Source organism: Serinus canaria, chromosome Z, assembly GCF_022539315.1.
Source record: "Serinus canaria isolate serCan28SL12 chromosome Z, serCan2020, whole genome shotgun sequence".
Taxonomy (NCBI): Eukaryota; Metazoa; Chordata; class Aves; order Passeriformes; family Fringillidae; genus Serinus; species Serinus canaria.
In genome coordinates, this window is record NC_066343.1 from 44145288 (window position 1) to 44171988 (window position 26701).

A 26701-nucleotide genomic window follows, 5' to 3' on the forward strand; every position below is an offset into this window, starting at 1 on the left:
CTGTCACTGTTACTAGGAAACACATGCCAAGCTGATTATGAAATGTATTTGGGTTTTTTTAATATATTTTATCATCAATTGAAATCAAACACTTAATATTCTTCCAATGTCAGCCTGTAAGAAAGAGGCCAGAAAATACACACTGCATGTACATTGATGGGAACATGATTCATATTTCAATAAGTCTCAACATTCAGTCAAACAGATAATTCAACATTAAAGAACTTCCAGAACCAAAACATCAGGCATTGTACTTTGACAGATTATGGATAATATCAGTATATCAATACTAACAATTCTTTAAAAAATGGTAAAGAAAGACATTCTGTATTCCCCGAAACAAAGAAAAGAGAACTCAATGCCATGTAGTTCTTCTGCCCTTTACCAATGCACTACATTGTGTGAAAATAACAAAAATTTAATCAGGTCTTATAATATGTGAAAGCATAACATGCAAAGCATAATTATGGAATAAAAAAACACACTGAATGACCATTTCAGTATCTTTGAGGTTTAGAACACTCTCTTTGCAGCATCTAAGGAAGAGTATAAATGCATATAGAAACACACACACATTGAGGCACAAACCCATATTTACAGACACACGAACTCATATATATGAGGCTGAAGGATGTGTGTATATTCATATTCCAACAAATCCAGTCTCAACATATGTATAAAGACACACTCGTGAAAGATTCACCTTTCCTCTGTTACCACTGCTAAAGAAAAATCAATTGTTGCCCCTAACACCTACTTCAACAGGTCTCTTTGATATGAACTCTTTTGATGTCCTGATTCACCACAAGCTATATTGCAGCCACTGTAAACTACTAGGATATGTTAGACCTTCATTAAGAACTCATACAGCAGCAAATTTAGATGACTGTTTCAAGTACATAGTAAAATGAGGTAGTGCCCTTTTCTAAATTTTAGATCTGATGAGGATGAGATAACCAGCAGGATAAGGAAATAAGATCTGTAACACTCTAGTTTTCCAGTCCTTTAGGGCTCAACTCTCTACCAAATTAGAACCCTAAAACACCAATGCACAAACAAGATCTCAGCGTACCAGCTGACCTGAAATGAGATCTCAGTGAAGGCTAATACACCAATTAACAGCCTTGTCTTTGTACACTATAATCAACTGACCACACACAAAATTAGCTCTAAAATAAGAATCATTCATTAAAGCCATTACAACAGCATTGAAATATACAAACAACTTGTGATGTTCTAAAAAATCTTCCACGTGTAAAAAAAAAAATTAATTCAATAAGCCTCAAACTACAATTGGGTTTCACTCTGGATAACAAATATTGAGGACAAATTTAAACATATTGGTTTGCACTGCTTTCAACACCTCAATTAATCAGCATACCACAATGAATGAAAAATCTCGTGCTATGATTACACTCACGTATTACTCTTTTCCAAGCTGTAGTGAGTTTGGTTTTTTTTAATATGGCATCAAAATCCCAGTAAAGAGATAAGAAATCAGATTTCCTTTGAGAGTTGCAAAAAAAAATAAAATTATGGAACTTAATGATTGGCAGCAAGTCAATAGACTATGTTGCAGTAAAAGCTTCACTGCTGGGGGAAAAAAAAAGCTCTGGTTTAGTTATCTAGACCCTGTGCTGTACTTCTCACAAACAACAGAATTCTAGTCATTGAACAGAAGAGAAATCAGATTTAATAGCAATGTGATTGATGTAAAAAACAATTTTTGGCTCTTACTCCTAATAACTGTTTTGATCCAATATCTTTATATACCCTCATGATTAATAAAAAAAAATATTCTAAAGGTTAGAAGAAAAAATACTAAGACTGTTATATTATTCATTTTCTGAACACATACATTTACGGAGGAATTTTAAAGGCAGTTATAATTTCCTCAACAGACCTCTTTCATCATTACTATATTTAAACACCTTTCTAAAAAGTGTTTTAAATTTACAAACTCAAATTACTCTGCCAGAGCTGTTGTGATAATCCATCATATAAATATGAATTTAGGTAATTTTTCAAAGAGGAATTCTTTATCTGAAATAAGGTGTCTGTTTGGCAGTTTTATTTACCCTGTAAGCCATACATGACTCCATCTGAACTGCTGCACTTCACCAGGTAGATATCTAGAACACATATGTCTTGCAAGAACATGCTTTCAAAACATTTATGTAATATAGTAATTGTTCATGTCCTGTGCACATTTTTCAAAGTTTGATCACCTAACTTTAAAAACATGTTTTCTCGAAGACAAAATCTGGAAAGTTACTCTATATTATGGAATAATTGCTTTCTAAGCTTTAGTTAAACAATTTTTTATTGGAGCTGGAAAAGATTTCCAAAAAAAGTTTTTCTCTATGCAACTAGCCTGTAGCCAAATTTAAGATCTAGATTTAAGGTTGTCTCATGATATATGAGCTATTTTACCACAGTTAAAACTCATTTATAGTGGGTTGCTTTATTATCATGATACTGCAATGGAATATTTTGATACCATCATTTATTATATCCTTATATTATGTTTTTATTGCAATGTCAGCCTACCCAAAAGCATCATGTTTTGATCAAAGATGCCCATTTTGCATTTGTATATCCATATTTGTGAAATAACATGCATAGTTGGACACCTGAAATTAGAAGACTATGCATGTGTTATGACAATGGTGCAGATAATTACATAAGGAAATAAACTGTTATAAGTATACTGTTTATCTTCAATTGTAGGAGAAAATCTACAGCTGATGCTGCAAAATTAGTCAGAACAGTTTCAGCCTTCAAATTCTACACAAAGGAAATTTTACTGGACAATTTTCACAGCTTTTCAGTTTCCCTCAGCTACATATGTTATTACAAAAACTTCTTTTACTTCTCAGGTTTCCCACCACTAATTTTTGTCACTTCAAACTGCTTTCAAATACTCAGTTTCAAAACACAGTAGCCCAAACTTCTCTACTGCTTTCTTCTGACATGTAGCATGCTACCTTATTAAAAAATATATTGTTAGAAAATGAGAATAATAAATAGTGGCAAGATTTTTGTGCATTAAGGCTTCTGGGTTATGCCTGCAATAACAACTGGCTCCAAATGAGGTAAAAAAGCCTTGAAACTGCTCAGAATCAGAAGAGACCAAATAAGAGACAAAAGGGGCATGAAGATTAATACTGAATACAAGTTATGACAGTTCCCTGCCTCTGTGATGGTGTAGGTGTAATAACTTGTTCAGTGTTATATCTTAATGTAAATGAAACAAAATAGCTGAATTACAAGGCCAAAAAGTGATCTGTAATTCACCAGAATACAGGACACATAGGTGTGTGAGGATGCCTGTCAGTTAACAGAAATGTAGAGGGAGGACCCACTTTAGTTTCTTAAGAATTCTAGCAACTCCTAAAATCTCTGCAAAGGCAGTAGCACAGTTTCTCAAGAGTAGGAAGAGTTTTAAGTTAAACACAGGTGCAGAGAATGGTAGCGGGAAAGTGAGAAACGGTCAATATATTTCTCGACAATTGATTTCTGATACTCATTCCTCTCAGCTCAACTCCACAACATACAAATACACAGTAATACAGGTAGATAGCAAATCAAATGGCCAATAATACTTTTTTCAGCTTCTGCCACCTATGCTATTCTTGCAACTTGCATAATTTCACTGGTGCAATATCAATTCCTGTAAGTGTTAAAAAAAGAACCACTGTCTTCAATAGCCATTTTGCAGCACTTACGTGGAAACCCTATTTCCCTATAGAGAAAGATGTACATTTTCAGATCCTTCACAACCTCCTACTCAGACTGCTATTTCCAAAACTGAGTTGCCTTTTGCCAGATAATGCCAACGGACTTCTAGGCTGAGCTTTTTTTTTTTTTTTCTATCTGTTAAAAGTAGCTGCAAGAGCCATTTCTTACTTTCTTACTTATTTGAAATAATCAAATGCTACAAATGGGTATTTAAAATGGAAAGTATTACTTGTGGATGGACATCAGTGTAATACAGTGTTAGTTACAAACTTTTGCAAATCAGGAATTGTATGACGGCAACTGGAAAGTTTGCTTCCTGTGTCAGTGATCTTGCAATTCTGTATGCTGAGGCAGTAGGGCAAAATTGGTGATCCGACACTATGTAAGAAAATTGTAACATTCAGTATAAATTTTAATTGTCAGCACTCTTGCCTGGATTGCGTGAAAAATTTGCTATCAGAGAATAATTCAGCGGACTGCCAGCTCACTCCCTACTAAGTCAGAAAGTAGACACACAACACACTTTGGATGCTGCTAGCCAACTAGCCAAATACTAATGGCTCTTTTCATCATCAAGAATTCCGTCTTCCACTTACAGGAGTTTTTAAACAAGTATGAGTCTGTAATATAGGGAAATTACAATTTTTTCTTACTTTCCTAATGCTCTTGGATTTAATTCATTCAGTGAAATCACACTCCGGAGGCTTAATTAAAAGCAATTAAGAGAAAGATTTCATTATATATTGTATTGTTTTTTTAAAAGAAAATCCTGTTTCATTCAAACGTATTTAAACCTGGTATGTTTGAAGAACACAGAGGATTGGATGTATTATCATGCCAACTGAACACTTTATCTTCAATGTTTTGTTGGCTTAAAGACAAATAACTTAGTTCTGCATTGCTAATTTTGATGTTTTCTAAAAGTTTTGGCCAAATTCCAAACAAAGCCTATACTGCAAGCCTTTGTTCCAGACGCTTCACTGGGAACCGGGAAATTTCCCAGTTTTAAGTCAAATTCTGTGTACGATGCTGTTAATCTCAAAATACTAGACAAACCAAAGCCTTGCTCTTTTTTTCATGGTGAAATGATTGGTCTGTTTTGATTTCAATCCAAGTTTCCAAATTCTTGGGTACTTAGTACTTTTAGAGCTTTTACTACTTCAGAACTTAAGTTCTTAATACGTTTTGCCCATGATACCTACAACTGTCTTTCCGCTTTCTCATGAGTGGGAACAACTTCTGCTTATTTATTTATTTGCTTTGAATCTGGGCGGCCAAACCAAATGACTATTTCCTTACTTTGTGCTGCATGCTACAAACAATACTGAAAGGTACTCTATGCTTCACAGCAGTGTATAAGATCATTCCTGCTTTTAACTGATGCCTCTCTTGCTTCCAAGGAAGGCTTTCCTACTATGTGACTTTTCCCCCAGCTTCTTGTTGCCTTATATCACTATGTCATTCATGGTTCCCTCTCAGCACTCCATTTCTTTCTAGCAAGAAGGGGACGATGGGACTACAATCAGAGACTAAAAGACTCACAATGCCATGGTAAGGCACCACCAGCTCACAAAGTAGTCCCCCCCTACTTAGCCTTTTCTTCTGGGAAAACAGTGCCTATTCCACTAGTTAAAGTGTCAAACTTCATATTCTCAAGAGATATGTATTCAGCCATCATCCTAGTTCCTATCCAGTGTGACTGTCTGACGTAAGCCTCAAAGTTTCATCTGAGTTGCATGTATACTGCTGCTCTAGCAGAAAAAGGAAAGAAGTATATTTACATTCATTTTGCCAAACATTAGCATCTTCTGTCCAATCATTTGAATGCAGAAGTGTTAGGAGAAAACAGCTTAGAGAACAAGGGTTGACACATACAGTGTGAAATCTTAAGGTACTTGAATGCAATGAGGGAGAAAGTGAGACAGAACCACATTTCATCTCCCTAACTGTGCTACAGTCCACATGAACTTTGTGACAGGTCTCTGTCTCTCAGCCACACTTCACTAGCTTCTGCTGACATTCAGCTGTCAGACAGCAACCCTTTACCATGCCCCTAACATGCTCTACAGCTTCACCCAATTAACTCGCTTTCACTTGACATTGCAGCAAAAAGCTTCATAATAGGTGGTCAAGGTGCATGGTGTCTGCTTGCCCTCTAACTGCTCACGTACAGCAAAATGCTACCTTCCTTTTTGTCTGTTTGCGACGAACCGGCGCAACTACAATTTAGGCATTCTGCTACTAAATGGAACAAGTATAGTGGACCTTTGCCAGCAGTGCATTTATTAATCTCTCACCAAAAACTATCCTAGAGCTAATAATCACAGCAATTTTGGCAAAAAAGGAAATTACACTGATCCAGTACAATAATTCAATCACTTTATACTTAACAAAAATATTCTGTAACAGCCATTTTGTTTCAAGGGGAAAAAGGGGAAAAAGTAATTTATTTACAATAGTAGCACTTAACAGCATAGATGAGGAAGGCTGCAAACAATGAAAGTGTCTTTATGACTCAGCTTTCTTGCATTAAAAAATCTTTAGGTATGCAGAAGATAAATTTTTCCTATGCATTTCTGGCTAATACACAATATTTTTTAGGAGTATTTTTAGAAATATGGATCTATATAGCTAATAAAACAAATTATCTATTAAAAATATGGAAATCAACATTTTAGGATTCACTTGATAGCTTGTAGAAAAATAACACCAAACACTCAACTCACCATTACTTTGCTGACAGATGCTTTGAGAACACTTTGATTTGCTCACCAGTTCTCTCAAGTATATTTCCATATAAATATACAGAGTAGGTCAGAAAAGTCCCTTAAAAAGTCAATATGTATGTAATAAGTATTGATGATGCTCAAGTGCTCTGTGCTGAAGAGGGTGGAAGAGTCTGGATTCTTCCAGACTCTGGTGTCTGGACAGTGAAATTATGAAAACCACTATAGCAAATAACTTCTACTGCCCTTAAGGGTTTCAACTACCTCAATTCCAGCAAGACAGGGCTCAAAGATTATGCACATAGCCCTTTAAGATTCTAGTTTGCTAAACTACAGCAAGCTCACGTAGGTTATGCATTCTGTTTTCTTTCCTATCTACAGGGAAAGTCCCCTTGCAGTTATCTTTAAAAATCTTTGAAAGGACATTTTTTCCACTCAAGAATTTTTATTTCCAAAAAGAGAAGCAGACATCAAGACTGTAGAAAGAAGAAGCTCAAGATATGTCCTAAGCATGAAGTAAGGAAAAAAAGAAAGGAAATACATTGATTAAGATGAAAAGGAATGACAGGAATTTATGGGAAGAACATAGAACCAACCTGTCTTTATGAAAGGTGGTAAAAAGCAGCAAAACATAAAGAATTAGAACTCACATACCTCTGGAAGCAACTGCTAACGTAGAAGTGGATAGTTTTACAGTAATGAAGAAAATATAGTGAACACCTCAATCAGATTCCATGTAGGAAAATGGCATTACTTAGAATTAAAATGAAGTGTCAGGGACATGCATGGCCTCATAGTGAATAATATTACTGCAGATCTTGTAAGTGAACAAATATTATTTTCATTCACTAGGTATTGATATTATAATCTGCTCTTGTTTGTAATCCTGAAATGACAAGAGAAATGCTGATGTCAAGATTTGCCAGCCTTTACTATCTGCTGCCAAGGAGTAGATCAAAGTTCACTCTTTGGAGACAATGGAACTAGGAACATAAACTGAATACAGACATGGTTTATGTAACCTATCTGCACCTATCTGAAAAGCAGACTGACTGGAATCTCATATATAAAATACAAACACTTGCATTTTGAGTCAGAACACCTCCACAGCTGCATTAGCCTACATGCTAATCTGAATCTCAGTTAATCTAAATAACTGTATTAAACTGAGTAGTCTCTTTAAAAAGATGCTCTAGTGATGGAGCAAAGAATGACTGACTTATACCACACATTTCTAAGTGAACTAGTGTTACTGCCAATTTAATTTTCTCAAAATGGAGGTTTATTATTAAAATCATCAAGGTATTAGGAGAACAAAGGGTTCCATCCTTTTAGCACTGGCCAATGCATGTAGATTTTCTGGATAGCCCACTGCAGATATGGAGGTTTCTACCTCCTAGCCAAAATCCTGATAAGGACTCCATCCCATTCCACCATAAATTAGATTACAGACAGATTCACCAGAAAGAGCTACATTTGGCTCCCTGCAGGTTTAGTATAGTTTTCTAAGTTTTGTTTGCTTATTCAAGGCAAGCGCTTTAATGTTCATTGATCCCCAGTAAAATTTAGCCGAAGTAACTTCAAAAGGGAATTATTTCTTCTCCCACAGATTACATGCAATATCTGAAGCATTGTATCTTCAATAGAGTTCTAAAGGGCAGTTTCAGTCTTATAACAGTAATGATCAGGAAAAACAGTAAGCTTTCCAGCAATATTGCTTATGAAGTATCAGTTGATATCTGAATAGGCTAGGAAAAATATTTTAGGCTTTGTTTCATTTGATGGCTAATATGTAGGTCTTCTGTACATTCAAGATCCAAATTACATTAACTGGGCAAGGACTCAAACTTATCAGTTATAAACAACTTGAGTGTGGGTGAGCTAGGTTTATTGTCTTTGTTGTTTTTGGCCAAATCTATATATACAGTTATTTTTCAGACTGAAAATAAATTTAAAAAATCTAATTACTTGAACAGTACTTCTTATACTTACTAGATTCCTGAGCAAAGCCTCCAAGAATTGCTCTTAGCTCAGGTACTAGATCGTCTCTTTCTGTGAGGCTCAATATGCAGTTCAAGTGAGTCCACTAGGCAAACGGAACTAATATTTCATGCATACCAATCATATTTTAGATGAATAAACATTAAAAAAAATGCTAATGGAATTTCATCCTTTCCTATATATTTAAGCCAAATGTGTGTTCTGAAAGCAAAGTTAAAAGCAACAAAAAACTCCCAAACAAACAAAACAGACACTATCACCACATGCTACAAACAAAGAAATAAAAACAGCCCGAAACTCAGAAACCACCAACACATACAACACTCCAAACTTTCATCAATCATGAAGAACATAGAGGAAGATTTCGGAAACTGATTTTCAGCCTTTTGGTTTGTAAAACCAGAAAGGTGTAATACAAGTTTAAAAAATTAGGTTTTCTAAAACCTAATTTTTTAGGTTTTAGAACAAAACAACAAAAACCCCAAAAAACAGGGATGCTTCAGTAATTTTTGTGAGCCTTGCACATTCCAGAACTATACCTTCAATTCCTTTACTCAGAGCTATTATTGAGATTACAGTCTTCTAAAACATCTCATATTTAAAGCACAGAAAACTTCAGTAAGTTATTAAATTAAACTCAAAATACTTAAAGCAACAGGATGTTTTGACATATACAAATTAAAACTAAACTGTATGACTTGAGGTGTCAGGAAACTTCACAAAGCCCTGGTTAAGTTACAATGTTTAATGTTCAGACTCCAAAAGAATGCAATGGATTTAATAGACCTTGTGAAAAGAATCTTGATGTCATACAGGCTTTGAAAGACTAACAGGCCCCTGACCATAAGCATATAAGCACCATACAAGATGATGTGATCAAAGGAGACCCTTCTGTGATCAAAGGAGACCCTCAGTACTAACAAAAGTTGAAAAATTAGTGAATTATTTCATTATTGTGGTTCTGGCCTTCAGAGACTCTATATGCCAAATCATCTTCATTACCTAGATAAAAGTCTTTCAAAGTACTGCTGAATACACAAATTTAAGACAGGTAAGTATTGCAATGTCAGCTTTGTGGAAACATTTACTGAGTCATCTATGAGTTTATGGCAAACTTCAGTTGAGACCCAGATCCAAAGGCATGGTGTCTTAAATTAGTGTGGTTTTAAGATTTCTATAGGCTTATCTGAAAATAGGAATTCTTTTACGAATTCAAGAAGTTACACCATCTGAAAAGCATGAAATGGAATCATTGCATCTTCATAACGTCACTGCATTCCTAATATCACATATATCAGGGAAACACTGCTGGCAATTAACCACACTATTTGTGATGATATTTTTAGTAAATTTTATTATTCACTGTTCATTTTAAAGATACCCTCCCTTCCACCACAAGGAAGGAAAAAAAAACCACCCCAAATTCTTGTAAAATAGGGAAGTGAAATTACAGTTTAAGAAGTACATTTCTTTCTCAATCAATTTCTTCAACTGGACTGTTAAATAAACTGAAGAAAACAAATGTTATTTGAATAATCAAGATCATAATCATAACAAATCATAATAACAACCTTTTAGCTGACAGTAAAGCTCTTTACCCTATGGAGTGCCCATTTCCCATTTTAAAAATCTGTTCAATGATTAGTTTATTGAACAGGTCAAACTTCTCCACAGAGTTCAGTCTCTGGAGAAAACAGGTCCTCATGATGATCAACTATAAAAACTGTGCCTTCTCTACATAATGTGGGTTTCACAGAATTCAATTAAAAATTTTTATACATAACTTAGAAACAACAATAAATAAATAAATAAATAAATAAACATCTAATGGGTAAATATTAAACAGTGTGTCTTAAATATGTAAGACTCAACAAAAAGAAAGACGAAGATGTAACTTGCTGTCTGTATTCCCTTAAATCATGCTAACATTAAAGGAATAAAATTATGTGTTAAGAACAATATTATGCTTTGTGCACTAACTGAATTTCCTGTGTATCTCTGCGAGTTGTACTATCTAATATATTTCAAAAGTTTGGTTTTTCTTCATTTGTCACATTAACTTTTATGGTTAAAGTACAAAATGCAAGCAAATGGAAGCAGGCAAATATATTTATTTTGTCAAGAAATATGTTACTCTGCTGCAAACATGTCACAGAAAGGAATGCAAAGGTTTTTTTCACAGTTGAAAAGGATAGAAACATGCACAATTATAGGAGAAGGCAGGGGGAAAGAGCATTAACAAGCCAAGAGGAAAACAATTTCAGAAATTTTAGAAAGGTGCAAAATAAAGTTGACTGCTGTGGTTTGCATCTACCCTTCTTTACCCCACTCACTTTCTCTCTTTGGCCTAAAGAGGATCCACCCTCCCCTGTGTGGACTAGTGAGGTTAGGTCTGACAGTAAAATCTGCTGGGGGACAATAGAGACAATACTTGTGCTCCTTGTGCTCCCATGATCTTACCCCCAGTATAGACTGCACCAGAAGAAGAAACTAAGAGGAGACAGAGCATCAAATACAGTTGTGTCCTGTGGAGGGAAGGCTGACTGCTAGCTGGCACCAAATAATCTGGTGGTGGGACTATGACTCCCTCTCTGCCATCCAGAGGGAAACATGAACCTCTTAACATGAGATTTTCCTTTACAAAACTTAAAGATTGTATGTATGTCTGTGTGTGTGTGTACATATGTATGTTTTTAAATTTAATTATTATTTTTCTTAATAGGTGCATGTAATAATAGCCATACTATTTTACAGGCGCATGCTGCACATACATGCATTTCTGAGGCTAGCTGAGAAAGAGACAGGCTCCTGGCAACACTGCCCTAGGTCATACTCTAATCTTTTTCTCCCCTGTGATCTAGGCAGTGAGCTAGTAGTATAAAGTAAACAGGAACAGCAAAAAGACAACAAAAATTGTCCTTCTATTATCTATCATCCTGATCAAGTGAACCCACAGGGTGCATCTACACATCTTGCACTCTTTATCAAAGTTAATATCTGAAGATCAGCACTGAATTTTCTCCTTATAAACAGTGCTTTAAATACTTAGCTTGGAACATAAAACCAAACAGGTGTGAAAACAAGAAAATAATTATTCACAACAGTATAACTTGTAGGATTTAAATTTAAAATGTCAAGAAAATATCAGAAAGATGACAGACTGGATTGCATGGATTCACTCACCATTTAAGCATCTATGCTAGACTCATTCAGGCACAGCTATGCTTTAATCCCCTCCAAAAATTTCTCAGCAAATTCAGAGTCTCAGAACAAACAGACATTCCCTTTATGTTTAACCCACAGTTTAGCAGGGAATAATAGAAGCTTCCCGGCTCTCTTTCTTGAAATAACTTCTTCAAAAGGGAGGAGGAAGCACCTTCTGGCCTGAGTAAAAGTCCTTGAGTCTGGAAAGAAGTGAATTTGTCTGCCTTTGTAGAGAATATTCTTTTTCTTCTATAAAGACGGTAAAATGGTGTCGTTGGCTCTGTTCTTTTGTAAAAACTTTTTCCCAGGGTTAAATGTCCTGGTCTACAATATCCAGTTCTCAGAATAACAGCCTGTCTAGCACTCCCAATACTTTCATTTCTACTGCAGCATTAACAATATATGTAATAATATATGAATTTTCCTTTTAATTTGATGTCCTGGAAATGCTCCTTTTATAGATGTGGGAAGAAGGCAAAAGAAACAGCAGTGTGTAGCCAACAGGAAGCAAATGTATGTGGCTGATGAATAAAACTCATTGCGTATTTCCAATGAAACACATTTCAAAAGAGTAGTAAAGGTATCTAAAAAGAAAAAAGTCATCACATGCTTGTCTCCTGACTTACAGTTGCTCTCCACAGCAACTGGGGCATTTCTGAAACATTCTGTTTCAGGAAACCCCACCTAGTATTTGCAAAGAAAATAGAAGACTACCTCATTCCAGTATTCCTCTGAAAACTGAACAAAATAAAGTGTAGGCATACACTGTCTTGCTCTCCACTAATCTGCTGCAGGCAGAAAATGAATGCATGATGATTTTTTTACAGGACAAACTTGAACCTACACTTTAGACTTGCTTCCTTATCCAAATCATTAATTTCTCGAAAAATTCCAATTAGTCATTCCTGAAGGTACTATTGTTGCACTGGCCTGTATTTAGGGTAAGAGATGAATACAGCTTTAGCTTCCAAGTGTCTTGTTTTTAGTCCTGGGAACTGAGGAGTCTTGTTTGTGAGCTGGTCGTTCCAGTACCTCACTAGGAACACATTTCTAATGCCATAGAAATGCAAACCATGAAGGGAAAAAAAAGGAAAGGAGATTACCTTCCTGAAAACACGACCCTCCTTTTTTGTGACTTCGCCAATGACTTGAAAGATTTGTTTTGTGCTTAACAGCGGAACAAACCTGCGGTCATTTAGGAACTTCATGGTTTCCATTAAACCACACAGCATGGACATTTGTAATTTCATAGCAACAGTGAAGTGAGAATGTAGATCTTACTTTTCCAAAGTACCGACCTCTGCTGAGAGTTAACACCCACACACATTCTCTCACATTCCTTAGCCAATTCATGTCATTAAGGAGAGCTGAAGAACAGACCAAACAAAGGAAAAAAAACAAACTAAAACAAACCAAAACAACAAAAAAAAAATCCCACAAAACCCAAACCAACCCCACTTAAGCCTCTTCCTTAAGCACTTGAAAGTAAAATGCTAAAAGTGGAAATGTAATGTTTAAATGCAGCTCTCTTTCTGTCCATCTACAGTGTTTACAGTATTAACCCTCAACTTTTAGTTTTTCAACTGAATTATTGGAAACCACCTAATTACCCAAACATTTACCTCTCTGCAGGTGTAAATACATGGGCCTAATAAGCCTTCCCACTGTGAAAGCAGTTATTTAAATTATATTAAAATATTAAAAACTATTTAATGAGCTTTTTTCCCCTAAAGTAAATTGAGTGTGTGCCTTAACCTGCTCCAGGCAAAGGAAGTTTCAAACATATTGGTTTTGAAACTAGCCATTATTTCCCATGTTGCAAAAATGGCAATTTTATTTCCCAACAGCAAATGAAACTGTCAGGAAAATTTAGATGCAATAAAATTGGGTGGTTAAACCAACATGCTGGATTTGGAATAAAACTGAATTAAAGGAATTAAAATTAAGCATTATGTCAGTCAAACTTCAGAAAAAACTCTTTGAAATGGGGGAGAAGGATGTGTTGGGGTAGGGGTTTCTTTGCAAAAGTTAGCTTTTGGACTTGGTGAGGTCCACCCATAACTACCTATTTTATGTCCATCAACTGTGTCACATTTGAAATTTGCGCAATGAAAAATATTTTGCATAAAATGTGTTGCTTCTGGCAACATTTCTGCCTAAATAAAAAGTTGTCAGGCAGTGTGTGACTTTAGTGGTACAGAGTTTTAAAATGGTGGCTTCAGTCCAAGGCTAGCTAATAACGGCTGACATGCACTGGAATCTTGAGGCCTAAATCAACATTGTTTTCACAGCTGTAATTAAGCCACCTAATCAGAAGCACATTTTGACGGGACAGTTTCTGGAAGCCAGACATTACAATTTCTTATGCCTGGAGCGCAGTGGCTCATGAGAGGTCCTCATTTAATTTCAGGTTTTTTTTAAAAAAGGCTGTAAAATGAAAAGAGTATAAAAAAAAGCAGTGTACGGCTGTTGAAATGAAGCAGGCCTATGTGTTCATGCCTTGACCAACCCTGCATCCCACCCTGCTTCGGCTCTCTGCCGAGTCCCCAGCTCTCAAGTGGCAGCTACACACAGTGAGATTAAGGGCTTCTGCCAAAGTCAACAGATGAGCTGGTCTGAACTGGCTCTCTGTGTGTTCTGATTGTAAATTGTGCTGGTGATGATTAGAGAACTCTAACACAGGATGTCAACTCTTAAAACTGTCCAGAGAAAATATTTTATTTTTTTTCTAAAGTTCAGGAAATTTTTTTAAACTTCTTTTGTGGCTTGGTACATAGTGTTGTGTCTATAACTTTCAGATGATTCAAACATTAATTCACACAAATTAAGCAACTATATTATTTTTAAAAATGCACTGTTACTTGCTCTCATTGGACATACTTCCCTCATTTAGGAATGTTTACATAGCAGTGCTGCTGCAGAATGCAACTCTTTGACTAGTACAATACAGCAGTCTTGTGCTTCTTCCACGTGCCAAGTGGAAAAAAGCCCCAAAATTCAGACTATTAACTACTTTTGTTGTATGATTATCAGTTTGGGACGTTGTCATACCTGCTTCAACAGCTACACTGTCTTGTTTTTTTTCTGGAGCACAGCTACATTGGTAGCTGTAACATAAACTTTCAACCCCAGAGGCCACTGTAAAACTATCAATATGAAGGCACCAGTCACTGGGGTCTGATTACATTTGGTTCTGCACTTTAATTACATATGGATTCTATTAACTGAACCTTTTGCCTTATAGGCAACATTTTAATCAAATTACTATAATTTTCAAATATAGTACTCTGACAAGTTTAAAGTTCATGCACCTAGAATACTGAGTATCAAAAAAAATTTTGCATAGAAAAGGAAGTATTCTTTACAAAATAGCAAACGTGTTGTTGGAATACTGTAACTGCTTTTTACAACATTACCCTAAGTTGCAGAATGTGAGTTATATATAGGTTGTTGTTGTTGCTCTTGTTGTTATTAGTAGTACTAGTATTATTTTAAACTATATAATTTATACTGTTTAGTTACAACTATTACTTGTGTAAGCAATACCAGGTGACCAGGTGATCATTTGCATTAGGGTATGTGCATTCCTTGGCTATGCAGTAAGGCTGGCAAGTTGTTATAGATGAGTAAAGGGATGATTGCCACTTGCAATTAAGAGATGAATGAATATTGTGTGTATGTTTATAGAAGATTTATTGATGTATAGTTATGTTATTCTGGTTCGTTGTTTAGATGTCCTCTGTTCTCTCTATAGTGCCCTTTCACCCTCTCTGCATTGCTGCCACCAGGCAGCCTGGGTTGTGCAGAACATGTGGAGAGAAGGCATGTACCTGAGCCCCTTGCATGAGGCAATTGGGAATGGGGAAAGGGGGACATAGCATGACAACACCTGACCTCCAATGAAGTTACAAGAAAGTCTCCCCCAAAGGATGGTGAAGAAGACCTGACTGACAGATTTTAGGAGGGGTCAGCACTGCCTGACGCAACCCCCAGGGATATAAAAGGCAAAGCAGCCATTTTTATGAGCGAGTTCGTAGCAGCCAGTCACCAACTCCCAGCATGCTGTCCTTTTTCCATATTCAGTTCTTTGCTGTATTTTTTAAGGTTTATTAAACCTTTGAAAGTGAGAGTCATTTCTTACAAAGTGAAGCCCAATTACTTAAAGTCAGGAAAGAAATGCAAATATTTCAATAAAAACAGAATTTTAGGAAGATATTATTGGTGGATTCAGTCTTACAGAGACATTAAACTTCGTAAATCTTATGAACAGTTTTCTATTTTCACTTTTCTGATATCTCCACACTTTCATGTTTATGAACATCTCAATAGTTGGGATTTTCCTTGTGGGCCTGTCATATTTTTCTTTACTTACTATCACTTAAGGAACATTCCACAGCAACTTAACACTGGTAAGTAACAATACTGAGCAAAGTTATGGCTATTGACGCCCATATTTACTGAATTCTGCCCAAGACTATTTCCAGGAAAACACATCAACTCAGAGAGTAACAAAAACAGCAAGTCTAATTACTTTCTGTAAGGCAATTTAAAAACCAGTATCTCCAAATCTTTCCTGAAACAAATTCAAATGTGCATAAGACTAGGTGAGGTAGTGAAAAAGCCAAGGAGACTGTGTTGGTTTACCACAGCCTGGTTTTTGGTAGTGGGGGGGGGGGGGGCACAGAGAGAAGCTCCTGTAAGAAGCTGCTGAAGCTTCCACCATATCCAGCAGAGCCAATCCCTGATGGCTCTGAAGATGGACACGGTGCTGGCCAAAACAGGGCCCAATGAGAGTGGTTGGTAACACTTCTGTGATAACATATTTACGAAGAAAACAAAGCGGGGTGCAGTTTTTTCCTAGCCAGAGAAAAGAAGAAGATGAGAACATGTGAGGGAAAAAACATGGAGACACCAAGGTCTGTGCAGAAGGAGGGGCAGGAGGACCTCCAGGCGCCAGAGCCGAGATTCCTCCGCAGGCAATGGTGAGACTGTGGTAAAGCAGCTGTGCCTCTGCAGCCCTTGGGGATCCATGGGGACGCAGAGATCCACCCACAGCTCATGGGGTGGATCCCATGCAGAGATCCACCCACAGCTCATGGGGATCCATGGGGATGCAGAGATCCACCCACAGCCCATGGGGATCCATGGGGATGCAGAGATCCACCACAGCCCATGAGGATCCACGGGGATGCAGAGATCCACCCACAGTCCATGGGGATCCACGGAGATGCAGAGATCCACCCACAGCCCATGGGGATCCATGGGGATGCAGAGATCCACCACAGCCCATGAGGATCCACGGGGATGCAGAGATCCACCCACAGTCCATGGGGATCCATGGGGATGCAGAGATCCACCACAGCCTGTGGGGGAGGTGCCCACACTGCAGCAGGTGGATGTCTGGAGGAGGCTGTGATCCAGTGGGATACCCAGTGGACAGAGGGTGCCCCTGCTTCCAGGGTGGAGCAGCCTGTCCTTGGAGGAGTGCACCCGAGGAGGGTGCATGCCGCAGTTTTGGGAGGACTGTGTGCCTGTGGGAGGGACTCACATTGCAGCAGCTTTGATAGGGCTGCTGCTTGTGAGATTGGAGCCATGCTGAACAAGTGCATGGAGAACTTTCTCCTGTGGGAGGGACCCCATGGTGCAGCAGGGGAAGGACTCTGCCTCAGCAGTGGAAGATCCTGGGTGACAAACTGACCAAACCCCCATGCCCTGTCTCCTTGCACTGCTGGTGGGAAGGAGTATGAAATGATATGTCAATCACTAGGATCTCAAAAACAAATACATACTATTCATACAAAAGATCATGCTGCTTGCTTCTCTCACCTCAACAAAAGGCATCACTTCTGTATTTTCAATACTTTAAGTGATATCACTAGACATTTCTAGACAGAGGATAGAAACAAACACAACTGTGGTGAAAAAGATATGACACAAAAATATAGCCACATTAAACCAGTGAGTGACTTTACTTTTATCTCAACTAGGAGAAGCATCAAAAGACAACCGTTGTTTTCACATTTAGAGAATTCTGGTACATTTACAGACCTCTTTACTTCAGCCCTCCCATCCATCTGAAACTCACTTTCTCCCCCTTTCAGATAAAGTTGTCTTTTTGAGTCCCTCATTTTCCAATTCTCTAGTACACGCAAAGCTTTTCTGTCTTCATAATCTTTAGAAATTACTGTATTTTCCTCTTCATTTTTTATTCTCCTTTGATTCTAAGGTGAAAACAGAAAAAGATCATTGCACATGCAGGTTCAGAGACGCACCTGACAAGAAGCACAAAAGTGACTTCTTTTGTTTACCAGAACTGATACCAGATTATTTTACATTCTTAAACTTCTGACTCAAGTACTGACATCAGGTATAAAACTTTAGGGCTGGAAGCTACAAGACTTTCTGAAAGTATTTTAAAATGAACTGAATTTTGTTCACTGTTCCTCCTATGTGTACAGTCACCCTGGAAAAGAGATTGTCACTGCATCCACACTCTGCAAGTGGAGTATTCTCCACTTGCAGCAAAAACCCCTTGCACACCATGGATTCAAATACTTGCCATGTGACTAAATATGATGATACACTGCCATGCAGCAACCACAAAGAAACTGCCTATGACTATACTACTGCACAATAAAGCACTTCTAAGCTCTCAGTTCAAGGTCTACTTATTACTGCAACTCTGAAAGAATGTGCAAGTATAATAATAAACTAATGTATCTGAAGAAGAATAAAAATTAATAAAAGCAGCAGAATTCAGCACAGTCCACTTCATGATATTTATATTACTGCATGTTGCTGAACAAGAAATAGGCAGGAAGGACTATTACAAAATGTTGATATTTTCCTAATAGAAGGACAAAAAAAGGGTGTTTTAGAAATGTAAGGGAATTTTCAGAAGCAGGTGGTAAAGAAAAAAAATCAGAAGAAGTTAAAAAAACCAAAACCAGCCACCAAGAATCCTCCCAGCCAAGACAAAAGAGATACAGGAATAGAGAACAATATAAAAAAAAGGGGGGGGGAAGAAGGGAGGGGGAGGAAGAAGGGAGGGGGAGCAGAAAGAAGAAAAGAAGAAGAAAGGAAGACAGGTAGAAAACTCAAGCTGTTTTTCAACCATACAGAATTTTAAAGAGTTGCAAGATTTAAAAATGCACAAGGCCTTTCTTTTCACAGAGTAAGAATCATCAGAAATCATCAGAGACAAGTACGACACAAGAAGCTGGGCACTAATGAAGACTACAGAGACATTCTGCCACTGACTTCACTTCTCCCCACATAATTCTCTTCTCTATATGCAGTGTTTCCAGTTTTCATCTCACCTCTGTCCATCACAATCATATCTCTTCTTGTTCCTCTCTGTTGGCATTAGCATGACCGCATATGGCAATCTCAGAATCTAAACTCTATTGACTAGAAGGAAAGTACTTGGGCTAGAAATGGACTGGAGGATGGAGATGTCAATTCAGAGTCTGAGATAAGAGATGAGGAGATAAAATCACCAATTTTGCCTCATGGCATCAGTTTTGTTTTTAAAATTATTAGCAAAACCCAAAGCAGCAGAAGAGAGAAGTGGTGTGAATGGAAAGAAAGGTGACATAGTTATGAAATTTCAGTAGAAACAGGTCAATTAGGAAAGCAATAAACATGGAAAATATCAATACTCATGAATAGACCAAACTTGCATGCAATGCAAGGCAGGGCAAGATCCTTAAGCAACTAGTATAAAAGACATCAAGAAACAGCCACAACATGTGAGATAAACCCCCAATTTGATAAGGTAAGAGTCAACAACTGAAAGACTTAAAAAATGTACTTCAGCACTGAGCAGTAGTTACTCTTCAGGAAGCACAAACATATGTCATATGAAGGCCTGCAACCAATACAGTCCAAGTGCTGTGTTTGCCACCTCCATGTAAAATTTTATCTGCAATGGATATATGATTAAAGACAGTGAATTAAAACTGACAAAGTTAGCCTAATTTTGAAACCAAATATGTACACAAGAAGTCATTGCTCCCTTTCATTTAAAATAAGCAAAAAAAAAATCTGTTCTACTATTTTACTAGAGAAAGCAATTCAGGGCAGAACTTCTTCCTCAAAATCAAACCAAAACAGTATCAGCTAGAACATTTAAAATCTAAGTCAAACTGCAAACCTGTGATGCCTGAAGTTATTAAAATTCATGCTTAATGCAACTTTTACAAATATTAGGGACAAATTTACAGAAAACCCAGATACTATAAAATATACCATAATCACTTTTTCATGGCAACTTGAGACTCTGATTCTGAATGTTTTCACTTTTACATTAAAATTTTAAAACATTTCATATTAATGCTTAGGCCTAGATTCAAATTAAACTTCATCTAAAGGAAGAACTACTGTTCTCTCCAGTGGGCTAAGAGATCCCTCCACAATGCAAATAATATCATCCTTACATTGACATTGCATGCAGATACAAACTACTTAAAAACACTGCATTTACACAAATATTGGAGAGCTGGTTTTCACTGTAAAGTATCAGGCCACTGCATAACCTGATACTATGCAGGACAGGACAAGCATAGACAGGACTAGCATAATCTTTGTTAAAAGCTCTCTCAGTGGAAATGAATGCAAACCTTGCTGCAAGTTTGGCAGACTTCCCAATCATTGGTAAACACGTGGACATCTTGATTTAAACAACAAAAACAACCATAACAGGCAAAAGAGAAGTCCAATTACATTGGGCACAGGCTCAGCAGGACACACATAAACATAGCAGAACACATCAAAAGAGTCTGGTTGGAAGAGGAAAAAAGCAATTTCAGTGAAGTAATTCCATTTCTTAGAAAGATTGTGTAATCAGAAATAAACAAACTTTTCATTCAACAATTGTCACCTCAAAATGTTAAAACTCAAATTCAGCACTGATTAATATAGTTTATATTTACATTAATTTCTCATTGTGCTGTTAGAAGTAGGATGAGAAATTAATATAATTCTGTTGGAAACAACCAAAGCCAAAGCCATAGTCACAGCCTTTGAATATATGTTTACTACCGTGTTTGTGTCATTTGCATTGTGACAGCTCTTTTCTTACAGATTTTCTGTTTCAAAAAGAAAGACACATAATACTCATTTTCTTTATGGCCATTTACTACACAAGACTAAAAAGAAAAGACAGTAGGAAGGGAAGAAGAACAACAACAACAACCACCACCAATAAAATTAACTCCAAATCCTTTTCATTTATCCTCTGTGGAAAACAAAGAAGAGATGGGGGAGAAATACACTGAGTAAGTTGCACATCCTACATAGTGTCATTCTAGAGATACTTGGCTACATATTTATGACAGTTTATGTGCCTGGCCTCTGGCCTGTGTGACACAAATTAATCTGCATTTAGTAATTCCCCTAGAGAGAGATCTCAAATCTGAAGACCCACCTTATTATCCTTAAGCAAATCCAAGCACTTTGTGAGCAACAGTATTTTTAGACCAGAAATTATTCCTGAAATTAACTTTGTAAGTTTACTGAGAAGTATTATTCATAACCACAATTGCCTAAAAATAATTCAGATCTCCTAAGAAACACTTTGATTACATGAAGCTAATAATATTCTGGTTTAACATACAACATCTCTAGATGTAAAATTCTTCAGGTCCAAAGTTCAGCTATTTACTGTACTGGTAAAATTCACAATGTGTACTTTTCCAGCATGTGAACAGGTCCTTGTAGAAGATACAGTAGTAAAAATTAAACCCTGTGTTAACTTTTACCATTCATTTTCTCTTCAGAAAAAGTTTCTATTGACACTGGTTTTATTGCTCTATTAGGTTTATAGATAAATATTACTGTATTTCCCCTACAGAAACTATATAGCATGAAGGGAGATGCTGGATAAGAAGTCACATTAAAAAGACAAAAATTGCTTGAAAAGCAGACTTACCATTTGTAAAGTCACTTTTATGAAGACTAGCTGTTTGGAGCCTGGACTTTAGGACTGCAACATCAAGCTGAAAAGATTCTGTTTCTCTCACTAATATTTCAACTCTGGAAACTGCAAGTTGGTAGACTTCCATGAAACTTTGAATCACAGCCTTTAAAAAGTAAAGCAAATCTTTAGTGCCAGACAAGCTACACTTAAATGCCAAGTAGCATACCTCATTACAAAACATCTAATTTTTATTAATTGGAAAAATCAAACAAAAGTTGTAAACCAGGCATTTGGGTTGTAAGTAAAGACTTAACCAAAGGTATTATATAAGATTTTGTACTTCTTCAAAAATCGGAAATATTGATAGCTTTGAGAAAAAGCAAATGACTGCACCCCAATTACAAAGTGAGCTATTTTCAAACATTCAGTACTACATTGAACAGTTGATACCATTTTTTATTTTATTTAACTACAAAACTCAGTGAACATTTAATTTATGTTTATAAAGAATCACTACACAATTTTAGGTGATTTTTCATACTTTCAAAATGAGTAATTAATTAAGAAAATTAATTAATTACTTAATTAATTAAGAAAATTAATTTGTCAGAAACAAAAGAAATATGTTAAAGCTACAGATCTCTGAAAGCAAATAATCTGATTACAGAATAGCTGGGAAAATAAAATTGTTTTCATGTATATAGTGTAAGAATGTCCCAGTCATGTAATATCGATCAGACTGATAATAAAGTTAGCTGCACAAGAGAGAACAAATGATTTGACATTAGTGATAACTTTATATATTCTAAACAGTCTAACACTTTTGAGATTATTGGTCTTCTTTAAAACTGGTTAATCACATTTTGTAAGTTACAGTTTTCCCCTTTGAAATGAGCCACAGCAAGTTGCAACTCTAAGAACATATAACAGATAAAATGAAATTAGCCAACTGAATATGTCTGTAGTAAAGACTTATAAACTGCAGTACCACAGCCAGACATTCAGTAAGGTTTTAACTGTTTTCCTTTCTTTTCCTTTCTTTGTTCTCAAACACACTGCTGCTTTTCAGAATACAGGTAACCAATCAATCAGATTATTTTATTGTGAAGTATAGAAAACTGCCATGGCAAGTCAACACCAACATATCTTTTCTTATCAGAAAAAAATATCCAAAATGTTTTAAATACTATAGTTCTAACCCTGATAGTGTATTCACATAGCTCTGTAAGCCTGCCACTGTAAGCTATAATCTTGCTTTTAATTTTTTTTTATTTCACATTCACATGACTAAAATGCTGAACCTATTCAGAAACAATACCGAGAAGAAATGGGGATATATCTCACTCCACATAACACTGCCTGAGAGTCTTCAAATGGCAACAGCCCACATATTAAAAATCAGACATGTTGAAATAGGACTATTACTTGGGCCTGTGACCCATAAAAAAGGATTTATACCATTGCATAACAAGCTGTGTCTCAAATCTCATAGAAAGAAACTCATGTGTTCCTTTCACACATGATATTTAAAGGTTTCACTGAACTTGAATGTAGAGACATTTCTTTAACTTCCTTTTACCTCTGCTCCTACAAAGCTAGTGAAGCCACTAACCCATACAGCTTCATCCTACATCTCCACAGGTACTCTAAGACCATGCAGTTATCTGAAATGGCATTTTTTAATTCCTTGTTGACCTACACAGATATTTAATTTGTTCTCTCATTTAATGAATTTGAAAATTTTAAATCTAGGGAAAATGTATTCACAAACTTTTATTTTTACACATAGCAATTTTTAAAAATAACTTGGATTTCTTTTTCATCCAGAAGAAAGTAGTTTTGCAGTTACTAATGGTTCCTTACGAACGTGGAATGTGGCATTTATGCACCCCTATGTACACATTCCTTCCAGTATATCCCAACTCCCTAGCAAAGAGTCTGGGTTAGTTTAGGCCTTTCTTGCTCAGGAAAAGTTTAGGACAAACATTATTTTTGGATCTTCCAGGGGCAGCACGAGTATGAAGAATACTTATTCTAAATGCTATCTGGGGAAGGGCAAGTATATTGGGTTTTCAGATGTGTCAGTTGAAGGCACAAATGATTTTAAGAAACTTATGTCAGTCACAGATTGAGAGATCTCTCTTCAACAATACAAAAGTTTCACTTACTGGAAAGCCTGATACAACAAAGAATGGGCACAGAACCTGGCCACATGCAAGTTATAATATCTGTCACTTACACCTTAAATGTATCTGTATAGGAGTTCAGAACTTCAAATGAGATCCCTATTTGAACTTTACAGATACAAATATATCTGCAGCTCTGGAAACTGTTCTGTGATCAAGAAAGTCAGATGACAAAATTTCCCAGAATGCAAATCTGGCTCTGCAGAAATTTCTTCCACTCCCACTAACAAGTGCTTTCTTTTGTTTTTAACTACACATAGCAGTAAGATGTATATATAGTTTTTAAGTATACATAACAATAGGATGTTTCAGCAACACTCCTGACTAATTTTTAAAACATAAAATTTGGCATTTATACACATCTGCATGGTCTGCATCTAAGCAAGCACTTCTCATTTTGAATGCACTGGTAATAGTGTGACATTAAAACTGAGAAAAGACCATAAAGCAATAAAAAATTCTCTTCAGTTACACATAAAATGTTTCAAGAACACACACCAGAAAATGACTTCTGTTCAGAAAGGCAAGACTTAGTGATCCCCAGACTTATAAGAACCAATACTATTGCAACTCATTTCAAAAATCTAAAACATTTTTAGACAGATGAGTATTGTAGGAAAGTTAGTGGGGAGAAGACTTAATTAAGGAGGCCACAGAAACAGTGGAATTGAAGAATACTGATTTTAAACATTACTGGCTCTAGGTGTTCCTCCCTGATTGTGCAAGGGGCTTGGGCCAAAGGACCATCAGAGGTCCCTTCCAACCTCAGCCTAATTCAGTGATTATTACAAAGTCATCCTAGATACTGAACACAAATCCAGTGGTTGAAATTTATCTAGGATTGTAAATTTTTAGAGCAAAAATTGCACATAATTGCTTCTCCATAATCAAAAACAAAAAGAAGAAATAATCAGATGCTAAATGTTTTTTTTACAGCAATCTCTTTCTTTTCATTTCATTCAATGCTTCAATGTGTAGAGGATGTCAATATTATTTATGACATCAACATCATACATCACATACTACTGATCTGGCAGAAGCAAATGGTTGGAGTTTTTTTAATTCAAAAGTGTCTGTGAGAGAAGACCCATGCTCCAGCACTAAGACAAGACACAGGCAGCTTCATGAAAACTTCAGATGCATGAATTCCCAGATAACTGGCTAGAACTCACAAGATAAAACTGTATTCTTAAAATTGGCATGGAAAAAAGATGCTTTTAGGCTAAAGTTATTGGACTAGCAAGAAAATGTGCAGGAGTGCCCAAATTCTCTTTTCAAGTATAACTTTCAGTGGGCAGATTATTTTAATCCTAAATACTTCTGACAATCTCTTTTTTTACAGCTACTGAACAATAGCTGTAAAACAGTATCCCTATGCAGAAAACCCTTAAGAGCGAGAGTCTTAGGAGTCCCTAAGACTTTAACCGTCTTTTGAGAGCAAAATCAGATTTTTTTTTTAAATCAGGTGTTTGTCATACCATAAGGGAACTAAGTATTTTAAACTTTAGATCTTTACTCAATTAGAAAAAAGGCTTCTAAAGATTTTGAATGGAAGAAGGCCTTTATGATCTCTTCTGAGATGTCTTATCTGTAATATGAGGGTATGCATTAAAAGTTTTGGCTTTGGCTACAGATCGGTGAAGATGAGAAACCAAAGTTGAGAGAAAAATAAAATTAACTAAGTTGATGCTGTTTGTAAACTACAAACCAGTGAACATCAGAGCAAAAGAGCAACATTTAAACCATGCTTTCTTTCCCCATATTAATCTTTAAAAGGACTGAAAACACTTAAGCTTAGGACAGTTCTCCAGGTGACGTGTAAACCCATTTTTTGTAACAGTCCATGCACACACTGTTGAATAACCAGTCATTGTGTAGTTCTGTACACCATTTCTATAGCCAGTAATTTTCAGGGGGATAGTGCTATAGATGCAATAAAACTGCATTTGCGTGTATTACTGCTTGTAAATCTACAAGACTGAAAGACTTCAATCTGCCATACTTTATTTAAAAGTATTATCTTATCTGGAATACTTTACTTAAAGTGAAAAATAGCTAATACTGACAAATTACATAACAATCTTCAAGAAATTGGAAACACAAAAAGAAAACCAATCTTTTTTAAAAAGTAATTTCTGAAATTTAAAGGTTATTAAAACTTTAGCTGTTCTCATTGAAGTTGTAGTAGAAACATACAACAAGAAATACGCAGATCAGCATATGCAAATTAGCAAAAGACTGCTCATGAAAGTGTTAATGTGTTTATCATACATTATAAAAAAGGCCTTTTAAATTCCCACTTAAAATACTAAACATGTTGTCTCCCTTGTGCTTAGTGTTTGGCTATTGAGAACAGAGTTAAAAAAAATTATTTTGATTATGACTTACAAATTGTAGTGAATGAGAATTTCCATAAAAAGTTTTACACTATTCTAAAGTTACAAATAAAATACTAAATTTTTAAAAATCAGTTTCTTTATTTTCATATCAATGCTATTACATTATCTCAGGACTTACTTGGCATGCTGTTATCCTAGAACCATATCTCATGTTCAGAAGAAATAAACCTTAAGGAAGCTTTACTATGCTGAAATGATTCTTATTAAAAGGTGACAAAAAGACTAACAGCCTGACAATATAAGCATTGACTTTGTAACATCAGATGGAGCAGTCAGAATAACAAGACCATCTACTTTATACAACATACTTTAAAAACCAGAGCTGTACAGAAAAATTGAAATTCATGTTTGCTGGGCTCCTCATTCAGGAATTATTCAGCTAAACACAGTGTTAGCACATAGCAAATTACCACCGGACTACGTATACAAAAAGATAAAAAACGAAGAAGGGAAGAAATAATGAATGAACTTCAGAAGAATGAAAGATTAACACTGGTTAACTAAATTAACAAACTGCTCATGTGA

General features: G+C 36.1%; 1 protein-coding gene across 4 annotated transcripts in view; it reads right to left on the minus strand.

Annotated features, from left to right (window-relative positions):
- CCDC171 (coiled-coil domain containing 171) overlaps nt 1-26701 on the minus strand; it is a 166056-nt gene that overhangs the window by 7299 nt on the left and 132056 nt on the right. For all 4 annotated transcript variants that reach the window (XM_050986505.1, XM_050986506.1, XM_018918358.3 and 1 more), the window contains one exon: nt 21604-21754. In XM_050986505.1, coding sequence (XP_050842462.1) covers nt 21604-21754 — 151 coding nt within the window. The remainder of the gene's footprint in view (nt 1-21603; nt 21755-26701) is intronic.